This window comes from Nicotiana attenuata, unplaced genomic scaffold (genome assembly GCF_001879085.1).
Source record: "Nicotiana attenuata strain UT unplaced genomic scaffold, NIATTr2, whole genome shotgun sequence".
In the NCBI taxonomy this organism is placed as follows: domain Eukaryota; kingdom Viridiplantae; phylum Streptophyta; class Magnoliopsida; order Solanales; family Solanaceae; genus Nicotiana; species Nicotiana attenuata.
In genome coordinates, this window is record NW_017670727.1 from 58,572 (window position 1) to 78,876 (window position 20,305).

The 20,305-nt window shown below is 34.7% G+C and overlaps 1 protein-coding gene across 1 annotated transcript; it reads right to left on the reverse strand.

Annotated features, from left to right (window-relative positions):
• Positions 1–1,532: 1,532 nt before the first annotated feature.
• Positions 1,533–2,655, reverse strand: LOC109242709 (basic leucine zipper 43-like). The gene has a single exon (XM_019409556.1). It carries the CDS (start codon positions 2,281–2,283, stop codon positions 1,741–1,743), a length of 543 nt encoding a protein of 180 aa, XP_019265101.1. The 5' UTR covers positions 2,284–2,655; the 3' UTR covers positions 1,533–1,740.
• Positions 2,656–20,305: the final 17,650 nt, after the last annotated feature.

A 20,305-nucleotide genomic window follows, 5' to 3' on the forward strand; every position in this document is an offset into this window, starting at 1 on the left:
TTATTTAGTAATTTGGATTTTATAGCTTATTGCATTATGAAGTTGATCGTTTACATAAGTTCAAACTTCCAATATTGGTTATAGATCATGCCTATATTAGATAAGGATACTTATTTTGCTTTTTTTACAAATATCTACAACACGTAGTTCCGTTGCCCTGCAAGCCTATTGAGAATTGCAAATGAATTTTTATAGGTCGTTATGGCTGTGACCTTGCTTATAGAAGATGACCCTTCCAGCAGAAAAACAAAATGATTCTATAATTTAAACAGATCCTACCTTCCTGATCCTCAGATTTTTCTTTCTTTCAAAGAACAGTGACAATTGAGATTAAACTAATTAAGTTGAGCTCCCTAGGATCTAACAGCACGGGTAGAGAGGGAAACCTGGTTATACCTTCTCACGTATGGCATTCCTATTGAAACATTATTTAAATTCTAGGCAAGATTGAACTGTGAATATTATTCACAAGAACGGTGAGACTATAAAGAAGAGCATTTACTGGGGAAGATTGGACGTCGTTATTTATTTGCTGTCCTCATGCATAGACAAACTTTGGATTGTTGGAAACATATTATTGGAGAAAATTAGGAAACTTTGGCTTTCTGCAGTGGTGGTGCTGAATCACTAAGACGTTAATATGGTTTATTAGCAAGAGAACCTCAAGAGAAAGAGATGGAGTTGCCTAAGAATTCAGCTGCTACTTAATGATATAGCTAGCTGGTCTACCTGTGAATTAGTTATAACATTATCAAGAAGGTCTTCAGGAGAAGAAATAGGCAATTAGAAAAGGTTTTGACACTTGAATCGTGATATACCTAGCAGGTGTATCGTTAAGTATGATATATATACATTGTTCAAAAGTTAAGGTTCAATTGAGTGGAGGAATCAGCATAAACAACTCAAAAGGAAGGTCATACTTACAGTATAAAAACAGAAGAAAAAACAGAATAAGAAATAGTAGTAAAATAGGAGTTCACACTGTTGTGGGAGCTTGTTGATTAGAGTTACTGGTAACTGGTGAGTGGTGATGTCAGCTGCAGAATTTTCTCTTCTTCAGCCTGTAGCAGAAGGAAGTAGGATTAAGTCACAGTTACTGTTGGTGCTTCTATGTGAATAGGTTGTGATAAAATGACATAATAAAGTCTAACACTCCGAAGATAACAATTAAAGCTTGGAACAGTGGATCCTGGAATCAGTGGATGGCTTTTGACATGTTTCTCCCGTTGTGGCTATGCTTTCCATAAACAAACCTGTCAGGCACAATCCTTTCTCCCCTGTCGTCCTGTTTAACTATCTTTGACATGCAACTTTCGGAAAAGTTCTGCTGCTGTTGTTGGCTAATTTCCATGGACAAAGCTTCTTTAGTGAAATTGTCCTCTTGTTTTTATCTTCTCATTTTTTATCTTATTATTCCATCCGGTATACTTGCACAGGTCAGTTGCTATCTCATGGTATTTTACCTTTTGTTCTTTATCAAAATGGATTTTTCTTCTTTATCTATTAACGTATGTATAAAGAAGCTAGCATAATGAACAGCACAAAAGAAGGGAATTTTTTATTGAATAGCATACCAGCACAAGAAGAAGGGAGATAAAGTAAAAACTAAACTCATAGCCTTCATCTCGTGAACAAAAGAGATAAAGGGAAAACTCAAATTCTGGCCACCATCTTAACAACAAGGAAAAGGAAAACATGGCCTTATCCGAACCAGCATAACTTCCAGAGTAGTCTGAATTTTTATTCATTTTGAGATAAACCACTGCAAGGTTCATCCTCAAGAGCCCTTAAGCTAGGACAAGGACTGCTAAGCTGCATGTCAGTGATCATTTGGCGAAGTTCTGAAGCTTCTTTCTTGAGTTGAGCATTTTCTTCAAGTACTTGATCCTGGCGCTCAGAAGCATGATTTAGTTTGTCCAGGAGCTGGTGATTCTCATTTCGGAGCCAGACAACCTGTGCCCAAAGCTCGTCTAGGTGCCTCTGCTTGCGCATGCGTGATCTCCGTGCGGACTCTCTATTAGATATCATTCTTCTCTGTTTCCGTTCATTTATTAGATTCAACTGTTGCTCATCAGCTTCGTCTGATGTAGAGTTACTGTTGAAGCATGTTAGTTGTGGATTGAACTCTTGAACTTGAGGTGTGATCTGAAGATGATACAAAGGGTTCAAGAGCCTGTTAAGCTGAAATGTGGATGCGTTGTAGTTAGTGCAGGATTGGGATGGGTATTGAGTTGAGTTTGAAGGAAGTAGGCAATAGAAGTCTGTGACGTCAGTGGGTTGCATGGCTTAAAAGTATATGAGTTTATTTGGAAGAAGATCTTAATGGAGGGTCAAGCAAAAGAAGTTGGTTTTGAAGTTTGAAGGGCGAATGGTAACGTGAGCAGGAGGGGGAGTTCTTATAGGATTGGGAAAAGTTAGATGGTCCCATATTCTATCAATTAGGTACAGTAAAGTTCCTTGAAAATGAAATCATCAGAATATAATCCTGAAACACTGCATATGCTAATATCTGACGGTCATATGAACATATATGTTTTACTTAATCTGCTACATGGACACATACCCGGCATGAAGGGTCCTCCAGGCAAACCAACTCAGCATTATTGCAAGGCCAATCGAACCCATGATTTTTCCACTCTATGATGGTTTGTGAGAACAATGGCCGATGATGTAAAAAATAGGAAAATGAGGTTTTGGAAAGCAAGCCATATTCTATAAGTGGAAAGATCATACACTTAATAAGTTGATGACTCAACAACCACAACATGATTTAAAAATGGAACATAATATGGTGCATAGCTCCTCCTATACATAACAGGACTGAGGTCTACAATCACTTGGGGGAATTTAGGGGTGAATATGAGGTGCATCATATGTTGCCTTAGTCGCAGTAAAACACTACATTGTCATCAGTGATTGGTAATTTTCTGCAGAGTTAGTTATATCCTCTTCCTTTATTATATGTGGTAAAGATGGAGTGAGGTGCAACAAATGTGATTGGATATCCAACCTAATGGTATGACATCTAATCCAAGTAGATCTAAATTCACTAATCGAAAGAGAATCTTCCATTGTTTTGTAATATAGGAAAATAAACTTATTATCAAGATATAACAGTTCAAAGCTATATTACTCGGACTCTTCACAAATATTGTCGGTTGCGTGTTGGATCCTCCAAAAGTAGAGTATTTTCGGAGGATCTGACACAGGTGTGCCAGTATTTTGGAGAGTCCGAGCAACATAGGTTCAAAGCATTCATGAAATCAGATTTGACAGTATCTAGCTGCTTGATTTGTTTAAAATAACTAGAGACTCCTATTGCTTCGTGCATCATTCTACTCTTAAGAAACTCTTGGTCAGGATTGACGAATTTGAAGAAACATATTGAGCTTATCTAATGACCAGTAAGAGTACGATTAATAAGTTTCACGGAAAAGATAAATAACCATAACTAAAGCTTATTAAATTCGAGGGTGATGTAATGCTTTGCTCCAAATTTCTTGTAGAGTTATTTATGATCTCAACAAGAACTTGCCTTTCTGATTTTGCAGCAATTGGTAACTGCATTTTCCTCTGGCTTCTGTTTCTTAGAGGTAAAAAATTTTGCTCAGCTGAACACAGTGTAGTGTAATATACCAAAATTAGGTCTCATATTAACCACAATTTTGATTTACTTGTGCGGTTAAAGTCATGCCTTTCGGTTGGTGGTGGAAGGAAGAGGTGGTAAGATATGGATTGGCTTTGAAATCCAGTCTTCCACTATGAAAAATGGATTTGTAATGCATCCAAAACTAGAACCTCCTCAGTCCTTAGGGATAATGCTCTTCCCCCTTTCAGGTGGGTCTGTTTGAGTGGACTCAATGGTCAACAATATAATTACCCAAATATTGACTCCTATTTCTTTTCCTGTCTTCAAATTGTTTTGCCTTTGTTGCATTTCTTTGCCCTCTGCACTTTATACTTTAGCTTTGAAACGAAGGCCTTTTCCTCTATGACCACTTCTATGTTCAAGTGATTGATATAGACCAATATAAAAATAATTGTTGAGCATAATTGTATTGATACGGGTATATTTGAATTCCCTGTGTATTTAGAACTCTGCTTGAACCCGGACCTTGTACTTGTTTATTTAGCCATCAAGTTCAAGTAGTACTCCCCCCTTAACTCTCTGGTACTCTTGTTTCCCCTCTCCTTTCATTGTCTTATAGTACTAAAATAGCACTCTAAATTGGTTAAATTTTCCAATATTCAAGGACAACAATAATTTCTCTAATTCCTTTGATATAACTAACAGCTTGTTCGGAGGGTTGTTACCCATCATTTTATAATGTATTGTATTTTGTTGTATTATATTACTCCTATTGTATCGTTTTATAAAGATAATGTTTGGATAGATTGTATTGTTTGCTGTTGTTAAATAATATTTTGCTGTTTGGTTTGACTGTATCGTATTGTACTGTAATTGATAAGTTTACTAGAATATCCTCAATTGTTTAAATATTACTTTATCAAGAATTACGCATAAAATAATTTAAGAAAACACGTTTCTACTAATTTATCACCAAATATGCCTTATAAATAGATTAAGCAATTCATGCAAATTCTAATAAAGTTAGTGCAACAAAATTAGCAATTTTACGTTGGAGTAGGAAGCGGCAGAAGTTCAGGAAAAAAAGGGACGAATACAAAGTAGGTTATAGGTAAGAGATTTGGAGTTTAAAATTAAAAAAAAAAGAAGGTAAAGGGCAAAATAGAATTATGGAGTAATAAGTTAGGGTATAATTTAAAAGAAAAATAGGAAACAATCCCTCCACACCAAATCGATTGTTTTAAAAAATGGGACTTTTCGTTGTTCCGGAACAATGAATTTAGCAATACAATACAACCAACTTTAATGTAACAATCAAAACAAACATTATTTTGGGATAACAATACAATACAATACAATAAGTAACAACCATCCAAACAAGCTGTAAGGTGGGGGATCCAAACAAGCTTGTTTGGATGGTTGTTACTCATTGTATTGTTATTCAAGCAAGGTGAGGGATACAATGCTTATACCTTCATATCGTCAATTACGTCCTTGTAGAAAATTTATGCTTCAGACGTTGACAGAAAATGTGTTTGATGTACTCTCATTTGGTACACTTTTGAATTGCCTATCTTTCTAAAAAATAGGATGGAAAAGAAGACTACCTGAAAAAAGTGTACTTTATGTGTTCTTGTCGTCTTTAGAAAAGAAAAAGCTTGGTAGGTTGGAAATTCCTAGCAATAGTGAAATTTGAATGCACTGTATAAATAGTACAACTGATTCTACTGAAAGATATTGTCCACTTAAAAGCCCGTGCATGTCAGCATATCTTACCTATCTTTCCGCAATTATGGCCATATCTCCCCATATTTACCCCTTATGCCCTTCAAATAGCTAATCTTACTCATAAAAATTCATAGAAATCTAGGGGTTTTGGGAATACAAAAATTCCCAATTGGGACACTGCCCTCAACTAACGGCCCAGGTCTTGCACGGAGGGGTACTTGATTTAACATCTGCCCCTTTTGATACCAAAAAAAATGCTATATCTGTTAAATAAGGTAAGAAACTAAGAAAGTACAAAAGATGGAAGACAAAGAAAACACAAATGCACGGTAGGTTTCTGAAGTGGGATTCTGCTAACAGTTGCGCGTGGCTTTCGTGTGCAATCCTATGGCCAATTGGCTACCAATCAACTCAAGCACAAGACTTCTCAAACATAAAGCCATTGTTTATTGAAAGTTTCAGGTGCCGTGGTCATCATGATGGGGAACTCAATTTGTGTACTGTCACTTGTACCTGATATATGCCCATTATTGCACCCCACTGACGTAGCCTATTCAACTTCCCTTCATTTCTTCTTTCTTTTGTTTGAGAAGCTAGTGAGAGCACATAATTAATTTCTACACAATAATCATGTGTTCACCCCAATCAAGTTTTTGTCCCGACTAGCTGGGAATTGTGGCCTAGTTTTTATTCCATTTGGTCATTTTTCTTCATCCTTAAGCCTCAATAATTGGTTATCTTTTAATCAAGTATTAGCTCTATAATTTATTTGATTACCCCATTTGAGTTCTTAGTCAAGGTGGCTCTCTGGGAAGCACACCTTCGCTTCTTACTGAAGGATGGTCGGAGCATGACCTTGTCATTTGATTTGTGTGGTCATCTTTAGTGCCAAAACACATTTTGGTAAGATATGATGGCTACTTCAGGCGCATCAAGCTCTAAAGATCCAAATCAGACGAAAGTTCTGAGGTCTTCTAAAGAGCAGAGAGACTTTAGAAAGGGACAATTCTTGATATTTTTGTAATATACTCTACTTAAAAGTTGTGGTTGTTTAGTGTAACTGTGTCCTTTTGGCCATTTTAATGATCAAATCAAGTTATAAAATTCAGAGAATGGATAAGAATGGGTTTATGTTAAAAGTAGAGAGCAAAGCCACTTTATGATCCATTAATTTCGTCACGCATGAGACTACCTTAGTACATCTGTTAGCTACTATCTATCATGGACCCAATTGATAATTTTTTAGCTTTAAATATAGAGCCACTTTGAAATATGAGACAAAGACAAGATAATTTCTTTATTGCTAATAGTATTAAAACAATGTTGTTTCTGGTTTACATAGATGCCAAATGATTGTTGGTTATATAGACTGCTCTGTACTATTCATAAAATTGTTTAATAAGAATTGTTATTATCCTTTTCCTTATGGCTTTATTTTACTCTCTGCATTACCAATCTATCTAATTGTTAAAAAAGTTTACCAAGCTAAGAATTTCATTATTGTCGACTGTTCTAGCTTTTGTATTTAACACCATAAATTAATGATCCAGAATTCCAGATAGATACTTGGTTAGACGTATCATTAATGAGGTCGTTGACAATAAATAGATTGGTCAGGACAGGATAAGTTCCTCATATGCTTACCCCTTTTTCATCATCTTCATCTCCTTGCTTTTGTTTTCTTTTTTCAGCTTAAAGGAACGCTAAAAGTGACTATTAAACTATTCCTGATGTTGTACGCTTGTGTCTTTTGTTGCTTAACATTTTTTATAACATCGACACCTCAAGGTGCAAAGCATAAAGTTTGATAAGTTGTGTGATGGTGCTACATTTCATTACTATTTACTTGGAGTTTTGGGCATATCATTGAAGTCTGCTTACGTACTAGTTACAAGGTCTAGATCCACTAAGAATGTGGAGAATAAAGGTGTTTTGTTATTTAAAGCAATGGGTGTTCTTTTTAATTATTCATTATCCTTGCGGTTTGGAATACTGTTGCTGCTGTCGTAAAGCTCATCATCTTAAACTGTTCTAATAACTTTGTTCTTTGTCATATGTCTTAGTATTAATGAAGCTTAGAATTATCAGTGCCAATTATTGTGCTTCTTAACCCTGTTTTCATGATAATTCCTTAAGGTAACGGAAAACAAAACTTAATCCCTAAGGCGGAGAGGAAAAGAAATAAAGAAAAGAAGTTAAAGAACACATCAAATACGTCAACGAAAATAGGACTGATTTTTGTGTCAATACATTGTCAATTTGTCAAGTTGTGCTGTGACAAACAACTCCATCAATATCTGACATGTTTATCCAAAAAGGATTCTGATGAAAAATCTTGGAATTATATTACCTCTGATTTGTAGTCTACTGAAAATTTGGTTGCAGTAGCTTCAAAGATGGAATTGATGTGCACCCAATTCTACAGACATTGTTGATATGGTGGCTGCTTCTTGTGTAGGTTGTAGCTTGTTTTTTTAGTGCCGCTTACTCTACTCTATTGGTTATTTTAGGGTGTCTTTATTGATGTTTCTTTGGTAAGAATAGAATACAATCATATACTCAACATGACAATGATGAAAGTATCTTTGTGAAAATTCTGCAATTTCTTCATATCTTGGAATGAATCTTCATTTTGGACAGTTCTTAGACTACCCTAAGAGACGTGCAGGAATAAAACTACACTATCTTTTTTTCTCACCTTTTGCTTTTCAACTCACTTCTTGATTTTCTTTTTCGGAATTTGCTGGCTTTTATTTTTACAGGGCTCATCCCCCCAATATATTTTGTTTTCGGAGTGAATCATGATCAGCCTCTACTCGCAGCAATTGCGTATTTAAGGATTTAGATTAGTGTGTTCTGTTCTTTATATATGTGCAATCTTTTCACACACATATATAGTCCGACCTAGACGTAGAGGACTTTGTTGAACCCATTGCGCTTACTGTTGATCCACCACTTACTTGAACGATCCTGATATGTCACTCCCTTTTGCAACTTGTTCATAACTTTTAAGTTATTTATAAGAACTTATATGTAGCTCAAGACAAGGGGACATCTTTGGTCAGTGACTAGGGTCATGGAGCTGCTTCCTAATTAATAATTGAACATGTTTGGTGAACTTAGGGACTCATTTACAATACCTCGAGTACAAGGACTAAAATGGCAAATTTATGCTGTGGTGTTCTGAGCTACTGATTTCATCTTCTAGATATTTAGGCACCAAAATGGATCATTTTTTTGGTCTTTTAAATTCTTTGCTAAGGGATCTGGATTGGCTGTATTCTGTAATGGGGTATTATCAGTTTTAGCCTGCGCCATAAATTATTTGCATTCGATAGCCGAAAAAGTGTATAATTTTTGTATATAATATATAGCACGTATGTATATACAAAAAATATACGAAAAATATACATTTTTTCGGCTAATATTTGAGAGTGACTATACACGGTCATTTTTTCTTGTGTCTGTTGTATAATGGTTACCCCCCCACTGTGATTTATTTGGTCAGATTTAACATTTACTGACTGCCCACTCATTCAGATATTCAATCCCACAGTGATTGGAAAAATAATTTTCAGTGCCCCACTCTTTTGTAAAAAAAAACTCTTCTATGCCAAAAATAGGGGTGTAGAATGTTGAACCAGAGGCCACTTGCAAAGGGTTTTACTTTGTTTGCTTTGCCTCTGGGAGTATATGAAGAGCCAGACTTTACCTCCCTAAGTTTAAATTTTAAAATGACAGCTTGGGATAATTTCTACTACTAATTTTTCTTTCTTATCTTTTCTGTTCTAAAAATTTATTGAAGACAGTGGCACGTGACTATAACTACAGTACTAACAGCAAAAACAATAGCAACTTACGAAAAACAACGAAAATATCTTGACATAAAAAAAAATTACTTTATTAACCAAAAAGCCATTAAACTAATTCCTTAACATATTACTCTTGTCTCTTCTCAGTGAACTTCCGTCAGTTGTCTTCATGGCTGAAATAAGTATGGAGCAGTAACGGTATAGCCAATACTGTACCCAATGGGGGTTTAACTATATACTCCGTATCTCTTTCTTTTTTTGCTTTTCTTTTTTTTCTTTTATTAATTTGCTGAAGGTATCTCTTTCTTCTATGTAAAAATATTTACAATAACGAACTTGCAAACCAATATTTCTGTTGGCTTGGCAGATTTTTTTTTTTTTTTTGAGTTGGATTGTTAATTAAAGTTTTAAGGATCGCAGTTGCATCCTTGGAAAATGTGATAGTCAGATGACAAAAGTTATGGGTTAATCAGGGAAAAAAATTACTTGCACGATGTTACACAACACTAAGCCATTTAATTTGAGAAATCATAAATTAAAGTAACGTAACATATCATTTAACTGTGTTTACATTACTTGGTGCAAACATTAATACAGATAAATTTTTCTCCTAATATGTCTGAAACTTGAGTTATCGCCTGGCTAAGTTTCTTAGAGGTTAAAATTACTTCTTTTTTTTTTGCTTAAAAAAGTACTTGCAAAATTTAAGATGTTTGGCCAGGATAAAAAAAAATGCGTTTGAGCCGCAGAAGCAATTTTTCTACTTTTGGGAAGAAATTATAAATTCTAGCTTCTTCCAAGAAGCAGAAATAGAAAATTAATTCAAGACAAAAATATCCTTCCTATAAATTTGTATTTTTCAAATTATCCCTTTAATTTTTTTTTCTACCATACCTTTCTTCTCTTTTTTATTGCCATAGTTTTTTTTATTCTCTTTCTCCTATTCCTATGTGGAATATTATCTCTATTATAAATATATCTCTTCTTTTATATAATAATTATAAGAGTAGATTTTTAATATTGAATGATGTATTTTGATATATTTAAATTATCATGTAAATGATAAATATCAGGTACCCAATATTATTGATTGTAATAACTATATTTTATAAAATCTTAAATTTATATTGCTACTTATGTTTTATATTTTAGTTGAAATCCTTTATAATAAATATATAAATGCATATCTCTTTTTAAATAATACTAATTACAAACTGAATCTTTATTGTCCTTTTTTGTAATTTGATACTCAAAAGTATTTTTTGAAAAGATTGGCCAAATATAGTGTGCTTACAAAAAGCACTTTCTCACTTGAATTGGCCAAACACAAACTGATACTTTGCCAAAATACTTTTTCAAGAAACACTTTTGAATAAAAGTACTTTTTAAAATAAGTAATTTTTGGCAGCTTGGCCATACGTGCTCTTAGATGAGTAGAGTTATAATGCTTTTCATAACCCATCTTAACTAATATTATATATAAGGGAATAGTTACCTCCTGTAGCAAAGGTTCATACCTTATTTATTTTAAATAAATACCCTTTAAAAAATTATATTCCATAGCCACCTTTTGATTTTATAGCCAAATATCTATTTATGGTCACCTCCTACTCTTAAGCCATAAAATACGCCTTGTATTATTTTTCTCTCTCATTCTTTCAGATTTTTCTCCACCCTCTCTCTTTCAACTCCAGTCCTTTTCCATGAATACAACCACAATTCTCCCAAATACAGATCAAAACGGGTAGCTTTGACTCTCAATTTGGAATTTTTCAGCAAGAATGGAATGGAGAGAGAAGTGAAGTCAACAACTATGGTCAAAAATCAAAAACTTCAATATCTGATACGGCCAAGAGCCAGAAAATGCCACCAAAATACCCTTACAATCCTAAACAAACTCATGTGGACGTTGAAAATGACACAAGTGTGATGATTTAATTTGTTATTTGTGATTTATTACAGCCTATTAAGTTGAATTAACTCAATGTGCTATGTTGTGTCCTCTTCTCTTTGTCGTTCTAGGGTTCTGCCCAATCTGGGGTTTTCCGTCCCAACCCACAAGCGCCATTCAAATACAATTGTAAAGAATAGGTTTTTTGAAGCGCACGTGAGGGTATTATGGTAACAGGAACAGTGGCATCGATGGAGACGGTCTATATTAGAGCGGCTTCTCAGTTTCTTCTTCTCCCCTTCATCACATGTTTTGTCTTCAATCCGGTAATTATGTGCTAATTGTTGGCAATTGGAGGCAACAGTGACGGCGAGCGAGGACTGGATACTGATGTTGCTTCAACGAGACGACATTAGGATTGTTCTTGAACAAAGACGACAGAGTTGGGGGCTGAGCAACTTGAATTTTCTGTTAATATATTTGAATGTATTTCAATGTATCTCGCTGTATTTTATTGTATTCATTGTCTTTTTTCCTCCATTGTATTTCAATGTATCTCGCTGTATTCTATGTATTTCATTGTATTTCAATGTATCCCGCTGTATTCTATGTATTTCATTGTATTCAGTGTCTCTCTATATTCCATGAATCTATTCGTATTTTTTTTTAATTAATACAATTTATGTATTAAGATATATTATATAATTTCTCTGAAGATTGTTATATTTGGGGTGTTTTCCGGTTGAGAATCTTTTTTATAACTGGAAATACAAAATTTGTGTGTTATAATTGAGTTTGTTGAGTTATATTAAGAGTCTATTATGTTAATTGATTCACTTTCCGTTTAAAAACAGTGTAATCCCCTGTTTCACACCGTGAATACAGTCGAATACGATAATGTGTCCAGCTGTAATCCCATGTTTCATGCCATCAATACAGTCGAATACACTCGAATACAAAAATGTATCTAGCTGTAATCCCCTGTTTCACGCCTAGAAATGCTACTGTATTCATGAATACAGTAGCTTAAATACATCAAATACACTCTAAAAAATCTGAAAACATAGCTATATGAAGTAATATAGTAAATGGTAGCTACAACTAGCTAATAACCACTAAAACATAGTGGCTTCTGAAAATTTCTCTATTATAAACTTTAAATGAATTGGGTTAGGATTTAGTTTTCGGCTCAATTTATTTTGATGGGTTCAAAATTGACCCAACCTGCTCATATGACATCTCTATGATCCCATGCAAAAAAAAAAAAAAAAAAAATTTACGCAAATTCCCGCATAATCGCAATAGAAACAGTCGTGTCTGAGAAGAAATAAACTCCAGCAAACATGTTCGTTAACTGCCGAAGGCAAACCATGTCCTTCTCAATCAAAAGCATTAAAATTAGAAGTCCAAAATAAGTTCGCTTTTTCAGTTTTGATAATGGTGACAGAATTAAAGAAGATATAGACGTGAAGAAAAAATGTTTAAAGCAAATTAAAGTAACCACATACTAGAAAGTGTCTTTCTTCACTAAAGGAGAAGTGTACAGTAGTTTGAAAAACATTTTGCTTTCTCAACTCTTTCTTTCTTCCTTTTTTTTTTTTGACTTTTAATTCATTAAACATTTCATTTTCTTTTTTCTTATCTTTCTTTTTTTCCTTTTGGCAATGTCCAACTCATATAATTAAATGTTAGAAAAATAATGGGATGAAATAATTTGGCTTCGATAGTGTAATCATTGTCCTTAAGGAATTTAAGCTTCCCACTAATTGCCGCAGGGCTAATAGCATAATTCCTCCAGGATTTTACAAAGCCTCTGAAATTCGAGTTTCAGCAATTAACTCGAATTTTCCACAAGAACATAATATTTGCGAGTTGTAGAAAATAAGTAGAAGAGAAGAGATGGAAATTTTTAGATATATTTCGTTTTGGAGATGATATGGGTATTTATAGTACCTCTAAGGAGTCTGTTGGTAACATACTCATCTCTTCGTAACAAACACCTTTTAAAACTAATAGTCACCTTTTTGAATTTAAAAGAAAGTTGTTAAAAAAAAAAGTTTTCTGAAATTTAAAGGCAAAAACGTTTATAATTAATTAAATAATAGGTGACTAAAATACTAATTCCGGACTACTTAATTGGCCCAAAGTCCAAGTACATAATCTTGACTATTAATAATAATATAATCAAATTCCAATTTTCCTCCGAAACACCCTTAAAGATATTCAAAATATATAAGACAAAGAAGTGGTTTTAAACACCTCTTCCTTTCTTTCTTTTTCCAACGAGAGACAAAGCAGCCTCTTCTCAAATACATCAAGCACTTGTAAGAAAAATCAGTAGATAATATTGACTAAAAACAACAAGGAAAGAAGACTACAACTTATCAAAAATACTGTGTCGTGGCAAGCCACTGCCTTGAAAGCGATTTCGGCCCGACTGGGTGCAAATCGTTAAGGCCGGTTGCTCCCCAAGGTTCCACAGCACCTCCAAACACGTGCACTCGTGGCTGGAAGTTTAGAATTTGCACAAAACAGTTGCCCAGGAAGAAGAGAAGATGAAGGTATTTTATGTGTTAGGATAATTCACAAAGAAGACTAGGAAGAAAGGAATGATTAGCTAGATGTATTCTTGGTTAAGAATTGAGTGATTATGATGGCTAATTCATAACCTATTTATAGGAAATTAAGGAGGTTGCATGTATGACAAGTGTCGAGAGACTTTTGACACTTGTCCCATTATGTTAGTCCACTTGGCTCCAATATTGACAAGTGTATCTTGTCTTCCATGCATGAAGACATATGGTAGATTTGCATAGCCATTTGTCAAAGCCATTCAACACTTGGCTTTAAGGCTTCATGCAAGAGGCCACTTGGAAATAGATAGGACATTTGAAAAACAAAAAACTCATGGCTATTGGTTGTAAATGGAATTTCAAAAAGAAATTTTTGATTTTGCATTATGAATAATTCTAACAATCCCCCACTAATGCAAAGACAAAAATAGAACAATTCTGGGCAAAAGAAGGAACATGTACTTAAGTGTCAATATCTTTCGATTTGAATTGACACGTAGTGAAATGAGGCAACAACTAACATCCACAAAGTAAAGTACTCTTGAACTGAATGGACATTAGCTGAGACCCCCACAACACGTACTATATCCTTAATTTTATGCAAATTCTGCGATACTAACAAAGTGCTTTTATGGCCATGCACATACCTTGGGTCTCATGAGTGCTCTTGAAAGGCATCCCAAGTCTTTCATAAAAGGCGACTGCTCCTTTACACTCACGTAGTTGATTCCATCAAGTCTATCTACACATAGACTACCTTAAGGCTATGGAATCATTAAGAGCACAATAAGCTCAACCTTATAAAGCACTACCACACGCCATAGGGATAGGAAATGTAGTGCATATTGACTTCTCATATGGCTTCGTTTGACCATAAACGGGTATCCACCATACTTTCTCAATCCATGGCTTTAGCCCCATCCCCCTTGAAGTTTCAAGGATAACTCTCCTTGCCAAACCCTTGGTTAAAGGATCCGCCAAATTTCTTTCGGATCTTACATATTCCAAGGAAATAACACCAGGTTTCAACAACTGTTTTACCGCACCATGCCTAATGCGGATATGTCTTCTTTTTCCATTGTACGCACTATTTTTGGTTCCAATTGCTGCCTGTGAGTCACAATGTAGAGAAACTGGTGAAGCTTGTCTTCCCCACAAAGGCACGTCTGCCAATAAGTTTCTCAACCACTCGGCTTCTTGCCCTGCCAACTCAAGAGCAATGAATTCAGACTCCATAGTAGATCGTGCTATACAAGTCTGTTTTGAAGACTTCCATGAAATAGCACCTGCACCCAAAGTGAACACATAGCCACTAGTGGAGCTAACTTCATCATTGTCAGTAACCCAATTTGCATCCCAAAATCCTTCTAAAACAACAGGAAATTTATTAAAATGCAAACACCAATCCATAGTACCTCTCAAATATCTTAGCAAACGATGAAGAGCATTCCAGTGTTCACTACTAGGGTTGTGAGTATATCTACTCAATCTACTAACAGCATAAGCAATATCAGGTCGTGTATAATTCATGAGAAATATTACACTACCAATTATCTTAGCATACTCAGTTTGAGAAATACTAGATTCCTTATTCTTTTTCAAGTGTATGCTAGGATCATAAGGAGTTCTCACAGGTGCTACATCAAAACAATTAAACCTTTTCAACATTTTCTCAATATAATGAGACTGAGACAATGAAAAACCATTAGAAGTTCTTTTGATTTTAACCCCTAAAATTACATCTGCTTCTCCAAGATCTTTCATTTCAAATTTAGAAGACAAAAAATTCTTAGTCTCATTAACAACATTCACATTAGGGCCAAAGATTAACATGTCATCCACATACAAACATATAATAACACAATCTGATCCTATCATCTTGGAATAAACACAAGTATCAGATGCATTAACAACAAAACCATTATCCACTAATGTGCTATTAAACTTTTCATACCATTGCTTAGGTACCTGCTTTAGACCATATAAAGACTTTCTCAATTTGCATACTTTATTCTCCCGTCCTTGGATCATAAATCCCTCAGGTTGAGACATATAGATCTCTTCCTCTAAATCACCATTTAGGAAAGCCGTTTTAACATCCATTTGATGTATTACCAAATTATGAATAGCGGCTACAGCAACAAGAGTTCTAATAGTCGCTATCTTAGTCACAGGAGAATAAGTGTCAAAGTAATCAATGTCTTTCTTTTGATTAAAACCCCTAATAACAAGTCTAGCCTTATATTTCTCAATTGTACCATCAGGTCTCAATTTCTTCTTAAATATCCACTTGCTACTTATGGGTTTACAACCTTTAGGCAAATCAGACAAGTCCCAAGTATGATTAGAAACTATAGAGTCTAATTCACTTTTAATGGCCTCTTTCCAAAAATTAGCATCTATTGACCTCATTGCTTCATTGTATGTCTTTGGGTCTTCTTCTATTAAATAGATTGACACTAATTCATCACTCAAAATATCAAGATCAATATTTTCAGTCAAGAAAGTGGTAATAAAGTCAGGACCAAAGCTAGCTTCAATTCTACGCCTCTTGCTTCTTCTAAGGTTATTTTCATGCTCATTAGCAGTAACACTAGAAGAAGGCACAATATGAGAATTAACATGCATAAATGTAGAAGCATTATTAGTCACATCACTAGGCACATTATTTTTCAATGAAAAAATATGCTCAAAAAATTCTGCATCTCTGGATTCACAAATAAAAAACTATCATTCAAAGACATAAATCTATATGCAACACTATTTTGAGCATAACCAATGAAAATAGCATCAAAAGTTTTGGGTCCAACAGCTACTTGTTTAAAATCAGCTAGACCAACCTTAGCCAAACACCCCCACACTTTTAAAAAATTTAAGTTAGGGGCAAACCTTTTCCAACAAAGTCTCCCCCACGAGAAATACAACTTTATCATATTCAAAAACAAGTTTAAGACCTACCTTGTTGAGAAGCGCACTAAGTTTCTACGAAGGGAGGGTACATAGAGAACATTGTTCAAAGCTAAAGTTTTTCCAGAAGTAAATTTAAGAAGAGTTTTTCCTTTACCCATAACTCCAGCTGTAGTGGAGTTACCCATGTAGACACACTCGCCATCAGTAGATTCCTCAAAGTCGTGAAGCAGCTCTTTGTTGGCGCAAAGGTGCCTTGAAGCGCCTGTGTCCAGTATCCAGTCAGTCTTGTTAGCCACCATGTTTGCCTCAACAACCACAGCAGCAATGACATCACCACCCTCAGTAAGGTTGGCTTGGACTGGAGCTTTTCCTCCATTCTTTGAGTTTTGTCCTTGTCTTTGGTTGCACTGGAAAGCCTTGTGACCAATTTTGCCGCAGACATAGCAAGGTCCTTTCGACTTTTGAATATGGCCCTCCGGCTTATTGAAGTAATTCTGCTTCTTCACATGTCCTTTCTTCTGTTTTCCTTTAAACCTGTCTTTCACAAAAGTACTAGAAGATTCCACAAGGTTAGCTTTAGAAGAATTAAGAGAGAGAGATTTCATCTTATCCTTAAGTCGTTCAGACTCCTCATTTTTGAGACGGTTTGCTTCCTCAGTCCTCATGTGACTGATTAGTTCTTGAAGAGTTAAGTTTTTCTTCTTGTGTTTTAGTTGATTCCTGTAATCACTCCAGGAAGGTGGATACTTTTCAAGCAAAACATTAGCCTGAATAATCTCACATATCTCCATGCCCTCGTTCAAAACATCAGCAGTCAAGTTCTCATACTCGTGAACTTGTTCCACAATTGGCTTATCATCAACCATTTGAAACTTGATCCACTTTCCAACGACATACTTCTTTTTTCCTGCATCATCAGCACCATATTTCTTCTCCAAACTGTCCCATATGACTTTAGCAGATTTATAATTTATAAACAAATCAAAGAGAGGGTTAGTCATATGGTTAATCAGATGCCCTCTTACTGTTTTATTATCCTTTTCAAATTTTTTCTTAGCAACATCATCAATAACAATAATATTAGCAGTATTAGAACTATCAGCAACAATATTAGCAGGAGGATCGCTAAACATAACATAATCAACTTCTAATTGTTCAAAGAAAATTAAAAGTTTCTGGGACCAAAGTTTATAATTATTTCCATCTAAAGGTTCAAGCTTTGAGAGATCAGGAAGTGTTTTGTTTAAAGTGATGGCCATTAGTCAATATTAATCGCTTTCAAATTGTAAGAAAAATCAGTAGATAATATTGACTAAGAACAACAAGAAAAGAAGACTACAACTTATCAAAAATACTGTGTCGTGGCAAGCCACTGCCTTGAAAGCGATTTCGGCCCGACTGGGTGCAAATCGTTAAGGCCGGTCGCTCCCCAAGGTTCCACAGCACCTCCAAACACGTGCACTCGTGGCTGGAAGTTTAGAATTTGCACAAAACAGTTGCCCAGGAAGAAGAGAAGATGAAGGTATTTTATGTGTTGGATAATTCACAAAGAAGACTAGGAAGAAAGGAATGATTAGCTAGATGTATTCTTGGTTAAGAATTGAGTGATTATGATGGCTAATTCATAACCTATTTATAGGAAATTAAGGAGGTTGCATGTATGACAAGTGTCGAGAGACTTTTGACACTTGTCCCATTATGTTAGTCCACTTGGCTCCAATATTGACAAGTGTATCTTGTCTTCCATGCATGAAGACATTTGGCTCCAATATTGACAAGTGTATCTTGTCTTCAACACTTGGCTTTAAGGCTTCATGCAAGAGGCCACTTGGAAATAGATAGGACATTTGAAAAATAAAAAACTCATGGCTATTGGTTGTAAATGGAATTTCAAAAAGAATTTTTTGATTTTGCATTATGAATAATTCTAACAGCACTAACTAATCTAACTTTAAAGATCTAACTAACTATCCGTCCAAATAATTAATTTATTTTCCACAAAATTATTACCGGTAGCAACCACATGCAAAGGACAATTTGTGTGGTGAATAGTCCTCAACGTTGAAACTCACTTTTCAAGAGTGAAATACAAGTATACAACATTATATATAAAGTGCAAAATCAGCAAAAATATAAACTAAAAATACTTTAATCTCCACGAAGTTTTTAGACCATAAGGTGCTAGAAGCTAGAATTATTCACAGAATCTGATGTTACTTAGCAGATTATAGAACATACGAAAACTTACTTTCTAAATTCGCGAGTTTTATTGTGTATTTTTGGAAGAAAATTGAGTGAGTATGCAATTTTTGGTTTTGGTTTTCCACACTCGTATTTTAGTTTATGTTCTGAGTGTGATGTTAAGCGTATGAATTTCAGTAACTTCACTGCTCCTATTAATGTTCTCTTTCTTAGTTTAACCACAAGGAAGGAAAACAAAAATGTAAAATGATACTGGACCTGGTCAGAAAATTTGGGCCAGGCTAATTCATCTGGACAATTCTGCCAGCCCGTGAGAATTCTCTTGAAAAATTAACCCAAATAGCCCTCACTATCACTTAAACTAAAAATAGCCGGTGAATGTATAATATATGCATAATTTATGTATTACATGTGCATAATTATACATAATCAATATATAATATATATATATATGACTAGAAAAAATAAATAATTAGTATGGTTGGCTATTTGTGTAAAGATCCCTTCTTTCCCAATCTGTATTGATTTGTCCCAAAATAGCCCATCTGGAGTTACTGGATATTTTTGGGTGTGAGCCTCAATTTCGAGATGTCGTTGACGAAGAGTTTTAGTGGGCGTTTGGACATAAGAATTGTAAAATTTCAATAAGAAGTGGAAAAAAAATTCAAGTGAAAATGGTATTTAAAAATTAGAGTTGTGTTTGGATATGAATATATTTGGTTGTTTTTTAAGCTTCGTGTGATCTGAGTGAAAATTTTGAAAAATAGCTTTATGGAGTTTTTCAAATTTTCGAAAAATTTCAAAATTCATCTTCAAGTGAAAATTGAAAATTTTATGGCCAAACAGTGATTTAGAAAAAAAGCAAACGAATTCTTATGTCCATACGGGCTCTATGGTTGAAATCCAATACGTTCAACTCGGACTTCATTGAATCTTGACATGTTTAAGAAAGTCTCAAAATATTTATTAAATTTCTTAAATTTTGTATCGAGTCAAATACTTTTATATAAATTGAACTGGAGGGTAATAATGTTTGAATGAAAGAAAGATGATCTTTTTCAAAAATAATTTATCTAACCAGCAGGAATCTGATCTCTTCATCCAGTAATTTTTGTTCTTTCTTACAAAGAAATAAATTAGGGATGTGTTTCCCTTTTGTTTTTCTCCAACAGAGTGTAAAACGATCCTCAACCTCTTTCGACAACTTTTTACCAAGGAAAACACTTTCTTTGGGAAGTTCATTTGAAAGATTTTCTTACAGGGAAAGCTTTTATACGTTTGGTTTATGTCATTTTCTAAAGGTTTTGTGAGTATCCAAACAAAGAAAAGGTCTTTAAAAAATTATTTCGAAGTTGTGGATTCAGCCCTTGAACAATAGGTTCAAATGCATGCAATATATTTTATACGAAACATTGGAGGACATGAGGGCGTACGGAGAGGCAGAGGTAGGCCAAAGAAGAGGTGAGGAGAGGTAATTAGGCAAGACATAGCGCAGCTTCAGCTGACCGAGGACATAACCCTTGATAAGAAGGTATGGAGGTCGATGAGTTGGGTAGTAGAGTAGGTAGTCCAGGGTGGTCATAACAGTAGTATTGACACG